This window comes from Pantherophis guttatus, chromosome 12 (genome assembly GCF_059756535.1).
Source record: "Pantherophis guttatus breed Tessera chromosome 12, ASM5975653v1, whole genome shotgun sequence".
NCBI classification, from domain to species: Eukaryota; Metazoa; Chordata; class Lepidosauria; order Squamata; family Colubridae; genus Pantherophis; species Pantherophis guttatus.
In genome coordinates, this window is record NC_142074.1 from 25750759 (window position 1) to 25759558 (window position 8800).

At 52.7% G+C, this 8800-nt stretch overlaps 1 protein-coding gene across 3 annotated transcripts in view; it reads right to left on the reverse strand.

The window, feature by feature from the left end:
• Nucleotides 1-8562, reverse strand: part of DOCK11 (dedicator of cytokinesis 11) — a 58036-nt gene extending 49474 nt beyond the window's left edge. For all 3 annotated transcript variants that reach the window (XR_009620652.2, XM_060683947.2, XM_060683948.2), the window contains exons 1-3: nucleotides 7871-8562; nucleotides 1103-1219; nucleotides 539-628 (exon numbers count right to left, since the gene is read on the reverse strand). Coding sequence is in view for 2 of the 3 variants with exons in the window: in XM_060683947.2 (XP_060539930.2) it covers nucleotides 539-628; nucleotides 1103-1219; nucleotides 7871-7978 (315 nt within the window). In the remaining variant the exon portion in view is untranslated. The remainder of the gene's footprint in view (nucleotides 1-538; nucleotides 629-1102; nucleotides 1220-7870) is intronic.
• Between the last annotated feature and the right edge of the window lie 238 nt (nucleotides 8563-8800).

Sequence of the window (8800 nt, forward strand, 5' to 3'; positions counted from 1 at the left end):
GACAATGCTGAAGAGTGGAAGCTGCCCCACCAAAGCTGGTGCTTCCTCTAGAGAGACGGACTACAACTCCCATCATCCTTCTCTAGCCAGGATGGCTGGTAGTTGATGGGAGATTTCAAGCATCACTTCAGGGGGCTCAGGAGTGGAAAGAACCACACAGGAAATGGACTCTAAAACCTACAAGAAGGGCTGTGGATGAAAAAGCTCCTTTATTATTGCTCTGGTCTCATCTCTAACAATTATTTTGGAGACCTCCATCTGAAAATTGCTGGAAGGAGGCTTAACGTAGTCTTGAAAAAAGCAAATAAAACCTCTTCTCAGAAATCAGAATAAAGGAAAACTCTCCACCTCACCCACAAATTAGAGATGAACCTGCTGATTTAATGTTATTTATTTATCTGATTTAGCTACCAACCATCTCACTCTCAGAGAGCCTCTCATTGTCCCAAGGCCAGCGGTCCTTCTTCCACTCTTCTGGCCATGACCAATGGCTCAATCTAGATTCCCCTCCCCTCCAAGAAGAGAGTCGGGGTCTTACCTCTTGGACAAAGAGACTCTGGGCCTTCTTCAAAGCATCTTCTGGCACTGAGGAACGGAGAGTTCTCCTCTGGCGATTGATAACCGAGAGCTGGAAGGAAAGTTGGTTGGTGATTCCAGAGTGATTGAAGATCCACTGGGTGGAAGGAAAGTTGGGGAGGGGGGTGGTCTTCCTTTCCTGCTTGAGCTGGATTCTTTTCAGAAGCATCTAACTAGGCTTGGAGGGAGGGCAGATCCAGCTCCTGAACTCGTCTTAGGTTTTGACTGGACGGGGCCTCCTTGGGGGTGGCCCCAAGGCACGAGAACACCTTGTAAAGAAAGGCTGTTGAGAAAAACATCTCTGCCCCAAGAGCCTCCTGGGGTTTCTCTGTGGGATCCTTCTGAGCTGGTATCTCCACGGCCAAATATGGAACCAAATATGATCCCTGAACCACCATGTTCCTCCTGGCCCATTTCTTTGGCGGAGGAGGCAAGGTGAGAAGATCACAGCCTGATAGGGCCTCCCAGAAAGGAACCAGGTGGGGAGCACACCCCTGACACCCCACAGCGATGGGGAACAACTCACTGAGGCATCTTCCATGGGAAACATGAGCAGATCCCGGAAGGGATCACTGTAGATCTGCGCTTTCCGTTGGCTGATCACATTCTCGTAGTCCAAAGGTTGGCTCACCTTCGTTTTTTCCTGGTGGGATAGAAGGAAGACCACCTGCCTTGTTAGACTCACGGGAAAAGCCCAGAGGTGGGCTTCAAAAATTTTAGCAAGGGGTTCTCTGCCCGGTTGCTGGGTGGGCATGGCCATGGTGGGCGTGGTCTAGTTGGTCTCCTGCACCATTTTTGCCCTCCCCGGGCTCCGGAGGCTTTCCTCGAGCCTTCGGGAGGGCGAAAACGGCCTCCCCAGGCTCCGGAGGCTGGTCCCGAACTTCCACGTAGGCCCGTTTTTCACACTCCCCAAGCCTCTGTGTGCACCCTGCACTTACCTGCATCCAAAATGGGCCGCGTGGTGACTCCTGGGAGGGGAGGGGAAGGGTGGGCAGGGCCAGCCAAGAGTGGGATTTGGGGGTTCTCTGCACAGAATCTTAGCTAGAGGTTCTCCCGAACCCCTGCGAACCCCCAGCAGCCCACCCCTGGAAAGGCCCCTGTGTTGGGTGGCACCAACGCCATGAGAGGAGAAAGCAGAAAAGGAGCCGACCCAAAACTATGAGAAGAAATATGAGCTGCACCCAAAGGCCACCAAGGACCATGGGATGCCATCTTGATGCCTTGCACAAAAGGATCCCCCTCTCGCTTCAGCGCTCAAGTCCCAGGGCTACCACAGAGATCACGGTGACAGAGGAGATAACGGCTCCCGCTACAGCTTCGCAGGATGATGGAGGCCAAGAATGGGAGACTGAAGTGGGGGATGACTTCAGCCTCTTCTATGCCATCTTGGTCTGATGAAGCAGGTCCCCAATCACCTCACCTGATGTAGGAGATGGGAGTTGTAGTCCAAACCTTGGGCCAGGAAGCTACAATGGTGGCTACGTTTTCTTTAATTCGATGCCAGGAAGCCCCTTGGTGTCTACTCCAAGTAAATACACATTCTGTCTATAATTGCCCTGCCTCCTTCTACTTTCTTTTCTTCCCTGGTTTCGGCAACTGGATCTTCCTTTGGGCAGAGTCCTGCCCTCTTTTCTGTTTTCTGCAAAGTGCCAGGCACTCTGATTAATCCGTGTTAAACCAACAAAGTGCACAGCAATCCTATGACGCTCAGATGCCTACAATTAAAATTATCTCCCATGGAAAAGAAGGCGGTGTCTTTGGTCTGAAGGTTGCGATGCCAGGCGCAACCCAGGAAGAGGCCACCCCTTTGCCACCCGGCTGGTGCCCCTTCTGCTTTTTCCTTCTTGGATGATAAATTTGCCAAAAAGCAGTGGATTTGCCCATCCCGTGCCAACCGCAAGCCAATCCTCTTTCCCTGTTTTTGGGCAGGTGCCAACACCCCTGGCTGCTGTCCACTCCTGGCAAAAGAACAGAGCTGACCATGAGATAAACACGCGCTATTTTAGCCAGAATGTCTTATATGTATTAGCAGTAAAAAGCAAAGGAAAATCTAGAGATAAACAAGAAGGTTTGAAGAAAAACCAGCTGGGAGATTTTTGAAAGTCTAGACTGGCGTTTCTCAACCATGGCAACTTTAAGAAAGGTGGACTTCAACTCCCAGAATTCCCTATTTCTTAAAGTTCCCAAGGTTGAGAAACACTGGTTCCACCATCGCCAGTTACGGTGGCTACTGGTGAAGCTTAAGGTCATCTGTTCCAGCGGTCTCCAACCTTGGCAACTTTAAGCCTGGAGGACTTCAACTCCCAGTTTTGCTGGCTGGGAAATTCTGGGAGTTGAAGTCCACCAGGCTTAAAGTTGCCAAGGTTGGAGACCCCTGATCTATTCAACATCCAAGAAATGAGAGCAACCAGATCCCTGTGGATCTTAGCAATAATCCTTGACAGATGATGATTATGCAGGTGTTTGGAAAAGGCTCCCTCCAGATTTGCTCCTGGAACCTTTCACAGTGAGGACTTTTGGGCTTGTCCTGGAGAACTCTCAGCCTGCGGGGACGCCTGCCAGGATCATCTGCAGAGTTGCCTGCTTTCCACTCTCCACACAGCTCTTTGGGAGCCTTCAGGTCCCCTCCCAGGACACTGTTGGTCTAAACCCGTGTTTTTCAACATGGCAGCTTTTAAGACGGGTGGATTTCAACTCCCAGAATCCAATTAAAGTGGGCAAGGCTGAAAATACTAACTGGAAATAATCATGATTTCGCTAACCTCCATTTTTCTTGCTCATGACTGCAAGAAAAACAAAGCGGAAATGCTTCAGGAAGTGGCCAATGACAAAACATCTTCTGTGCCACCAGGAACTGCAGCTCCTCGTTTTTTTCGGCTACAGCTTTGCTTGCATCTGATGCCCCTTCTGAGAGCATCAGCACCGAAAGGTATTTTTAGTTGCCGAACCAAAAGCTTTCCAGCAGCCACTTAGTTCCTATTGGCTGGGGCACGACCCGACGGATTCAATTGCAGACTTCTGGGACAAGAATGCTTTTACCGATCCATAAATGCATCTTTTTTTCCCTTTAAGGAAAGGAAGTTAGCTGATGCATCTGGATCCGAAGAGGGCACCTTCCATTTAATTTTGCAAGGAAGGCTCATCGGTGGCCATTAAGGTGAATCTTAATTAGCCCTTGTGCTGTTATGGAAATCAACTCGCCTCTTCCCCCTGCATCAAAAGTGGCGCCCATCCAAACTCTAAGTGGTGCTTAAGCACCTGAAAAAGGCTCCTTTTGGATGCCTTTTGAGGCCAGGCAAACTTTAAAAAAACAAAACAGGTTGCATAGCGAAGTCTCACTTCCATATTTTGCAAAGCTGCTTTGGGTGGGTGGGTGGGTGGGTGGGGAATGTAGTAGAAATGCAATGTAGAAATAATATACGTATACATAAATAGGGAGGCGCTTTTAGCAGTCAACCATTCTCCATAAAAAGGATGCATCTCTGGTTCTTGAGGGGGGCTCAACTAAGTTTCTTTCGCTGCGGTTTAATCCTTGCTACCCTCAAAAGATATTTTTCATGAAGCAGCTTGAAAGATGGATTACCCAAAAAACAACAACAACAGCTGAACAGGTCATCTTCTGTCTCACTTAGCGACTTTGGGCTCAGTATCTCTAGACTGAACCTAGCTGGTTCCTACACGAGAGGAGCCATGTGGGCTCCATAGTCTGGGTCAAAAGAACGGCAGCCAGGCAACAGCCAGTGCCCTCCCCACAAATCTTGGGTGGGTCCGTCTCCGGAGCCCCTCCAAACCGAGACATTTGGCATGATCAAAAAAGCCGCTTCTTAAATTCCACCGAGAGTTCATCCCATCAACTGCATCTCATGAACTGAACAGTTTCAGTTCGCCTAAATTCACACCTGTTTTGCCATCCTTGTTTGGAACAATTATCCTCTCCCTGAGCCCCAGTCTTCAAAGCACATGAAAGGAGATTCCACCCCGAAGTCATCATGCAGAGGCTCAGGCACCATCCCCACTTCCTGCTCCCCAGACTTTAATTAAAACAGAGACCAAGCTGAAATTAAAGTGATTAGCAGGCAATGAGGATTTCTCTCCAGAAACAGGGCGGAGAAGGATATTCGAACCAGGGATGAGCAAAAAGGAAACCGGGATCACCAGAGATCCACAACAGTCGCAGTAATTCTGGTCTTCCCCCTTTTTAATGAGGCGTTATATGGGTCACAGCCAAGATTTGAGAGGTTTTGTAAACAGAAAGTCTTGGAGAGCCCAGAAAGCAGGCAGAGCAACCGTTTCTTCTAAAGGGGAGGTGGAAAAGGTGGCCTCAATTTCCCAGGCCTAAAAAAATATATATAAAAAGAGGTTCTTTATGCTGGAAAACCCCAGAAAAGTTTTGATCCTCTGCTCCCGTCTCCAGGGACGGCGTTGTGCAAGGGAGGAAAGCTTTTCATTCAAAAGGCTAATTCCAGGTCAGAAGCGAAAGTTGCAGAGGGATATTCAGGAAGGGCACCGAGCCAGAGAAAGAGAGTCATGGAACGGAAACGTGGGCGTTTTCTTCCTGTTCTAGAAGTACGGTAATGCCAGAAAATGTAATTATTATTTCTGATTTATACAGCTGCCTCTCTCAACAGAACGACTCTCGCTGGCTTACAACACTTAAAAACCGCAAAAAGGACCAAAAAACACCTTAAAACACATAAAACCATATAAAAAAGTTAGCAATAAAACCCAAAGCAGAGTATCTACACTCCACACAACTATTGTATAAACTTGATTACACATTCAGGTCCTTGAAACTCTTGTCTATAGACATGTGTTGTGTGTGTAAGCTCATCCTAATGTTAACTGTGGCTAATACGGTGCCAACATCTGTTTTCAAACCCTACCACATCTGTTTCACAAGAGGTTATGGGAAAGCAAGACAAACTGCACCCCACATAGGAGCTGTCTCCCTGATTCCTCTCCCAAACAAAGCAATGCTTCCCTCCAGCTGCTGGTTATTTCCAAAGGACTCCAAAGCCCATCATTTAAGGCGAAGAAAAGAGCCTAAGGACCTCCCATATCATTCTGGCCTGGGGAATTCTGCAAGGTTTGAAACAAAGTTTTAAGGTTGTGCTTTGATTTCAACTGACTGGCATCCATTCTAAAAAGACCCCATTTTTTTTAAAAAAAGAAGCATTTTATGCCGCATTGGTGCAAGCAAGCAAGATCCCTCTCTTCATCCGAGTTGCTTTCAGTTTGTTTAAATAAACAACGTTCGAAACCCATCCTCTCTCTTAGGACCGTGCTAGACAGTTCATCTAAAAATACTTGATTCTCTTTGGAAAAGTTGCCCAAAAGACAGATTTATCGATTGCAACTCTTAAGCAGATAGCTAGCTTGCTTGCTTGGCTACGTTCTTGGCGAGCCATCTGTTGTTTTTAAATGATTTTATTGGAAGGGGAGGGGGAGAGTGACCGAGCGCAAGGCCAAAGAAGCACCATCTGACCCCCAAGTCAGATGGAGCAAGCGGCTGCCCCATCAAGACAAGAAACTGGGGTGAAACCTTAAGTTTAGCTTTGCTCAAATCCCATTAAATGAAGCCCAAATTTATACAAGCATCCTTCAAGAGGAGTTTCTTTCATAGCATCTGCTGGGCACCCCAGGGGCATGTTACCATCTGCCTCTTGGCTCCTCGGAGCTGAGCCAGGCTCTGCCAGACGAAGATGCTAAACCGGGGGGGTCAGCAACCCGCAGCTCTGGAGCCGCATGTGGCTCTTTCATCCCTCTGCTGCGGCTCCCTATCACTGGTCGGCTCCACAATTGATAGGACTTTCGGTTAGGATAGGTAGAGGAAAAAGGACGCTGCACTAGGAGGAGACTCTGTGGTGGGAGAACTGCACTTCCGGTCAGCTCCAGAATTGAACGGGGGGCTTCCGGTTAGGACCTTTGTGGCTCTTTGAGTGTTTAAGGTTGCCGACCCCTCTGCTAAACGCTCTCTGCACATGGTCCCTAGTAGGCTCTCTGGCCCTGAATTTGCACGATCGGAAAAGCTGGCTCTTTCAGAGCAGAAAAAACTGGGGGAGCGCCCAATCCTTGCAGCCACCCAGACTAAGAGCAGAAGCGCCTCTTCCCTGGTTCTTCTGGCAAAGGAAAACAACCACCATCACCACAGCTAGAAAGCACCAAGACTTCCCCACCCACCTCCTGGCATCCCTATTAGAAAATATTTCCCTGCTGTTCCTGCTCTGAATTCCGCTCTGGAAAAAAGAACCTGCCACCCTTCCCAAGTGCTTCAGAAGACGGCCGTGGCGATGCCAGCATTGCCAGAAACCAACCCCCGGGGCAGCTGCGGGCTACGTTTTTCATTTCCTGCCTGGCAGAACTGCAGGAGGCTTCGCTTTCGCAGGAGCTCAGCCTAAAGGGAACCTCGTGACTGGGCCTCCCTGGCAGCCCTGCAGCTTTGTCGTCTCTGTTCTTAAGGGCCCTTCCAGACAGTTGGCTTAACTGTATATTTGCGGGTTGGGGGCTGCCTCCCCTCCCCAAACCTGCCACGTGTCAGTGAGGAGCGGATGTCCTTCCGGGGTTGAGCTGGTGGCCAGGGCAAGGGCAAGGGGGGGGAGGCAGAAGGGGGGGGAAGCATAGAGGAAGCTGGGCATCCTTGGAAGGACCAGCAGCATCACCTGAGCATTTCTTTGGCCGGCTTCCCAAATGCCTGTTTCCCCCCACAGGAGAGGAAGGTCAGGGGTGGGGAGGCTGCAGGTAGGAGCGAAAGGGAGGGGGGGATTAGCAGGTGCATGAAAGAGATGCCCGCTGGACCACTCCCCCATCAACCGGGAGGCCAGGATGCTGGTCCAGCCAGCGGGAGGGAGGCAGGGAGGGAGGGCTGGGCTTGCTCCACATTGCCAACCGCTTCCAGGAAAAGTGCGCGTCTGTCTGTCTGTCTGTCTGTGGGGAGGGGGACCAGTTTCCAGACCCCTCTTGGATGCTCAGCCCTTCCGATCGATGCCAGGCAGGGATCCAACAGCCCGGATCCGGAGATGGGGCTGGGCGGGCGGAGGCGCTTGGGGGAAGGAGGGAGCCCCGTGGCGGGGAGGGCCGGGGGGCTTCCAACCCGGGGGCGGGAGAGCTGCGGAGGGGACAAAGGGAGCATCCGTGGCCGCCCCTCCCTCCTTCCCGGCTGCGGCGCCTTCCTGGGTCGGGGGGTGGGTGGGTGGTCATAAGAGGCGGGCAGCCCCCTCCCTCCCTGCCTCCCTCCCTCCCTCCGTGGTCGAGGGCGCCCCTGGGCGCGTCCAGAGCGCCGCCTCTCCTGCCTCACCTGCGCCGGGGAGCTCCGCACCGCCTCGGAGACGCTGTGCCGCAGCTCGGCCGCCGTGCCGGGCTTGCTCAGCCGCTTGGTGAACTTGCGCACCTCCGCCGCGGCCATGGCCGGCCAGCCCGCGGGACAAAGGCGGCGGCGGCGGCGGAGAGCCGGGCGGGGCGCGGCGGGGCTGCTGCGGCCGGAGGGCTCCGAGCGCCCCCTGCCTGCCTGCCGCCTCGCCCGGCCGGAGCTCCGCTCGCAGCTCGCCCTACTCCGCCCCGCTTGGCGGCTGGGCTCCAGCGGGGCGGGGACGATGGGCGTTGCAGTCCCCGCGGCAGGGCGGGCGGGAGAGAGAGGGGAAGGGGCGCCCGGCCAGGGGAGGCTCCGCTCCGCTCTCTCGCTCTCTCTCCCCGCCGGGGGTCCCGCGCTCAGCCGCCTTGCGGGGTTCGGGAGACCCCCGCCTTGCAGTTAGAGGCTCCGCCCCCCCCCGACGCCCCCAGCCCTCCAAAGCGGGCCGCGCGAAGAGGGTCTCCAAGTGGGAGCGCAGCTTTCGGGGAAGAGCCCGAAAGACCCTTTCCTCCGCCCGAAAGAGGCTGTCAAGGGGCAGGGGGCTCGACACCCCCCGCCCCCCAGAAACGAGGTCTTTCTGCCCAGAGGCCGGAGGGGCTCCTGTTGGGACCACTCTCACCCCGGTCATCGCTGCTTTACCCCGCTACCCATCGGGAAGGAGGTGTAGAAGCAGAGCCAGCCGCCCAAACAGGCTGGAGAAGTTTTTTTATCCCTGGGCTGTCAGGCTCCCGAGTGAGAAATAACATCTTCACTACATAGTAAGATGGATTGCAGGGCTGGGGCAACTCCTAACGTCTTCACACTGGTGCAATAGGCCAATAAATCCTATTTGTTAATAGGATTTATTGGGTTGGGGATTTTCTGCCTTCACTGAGTTGC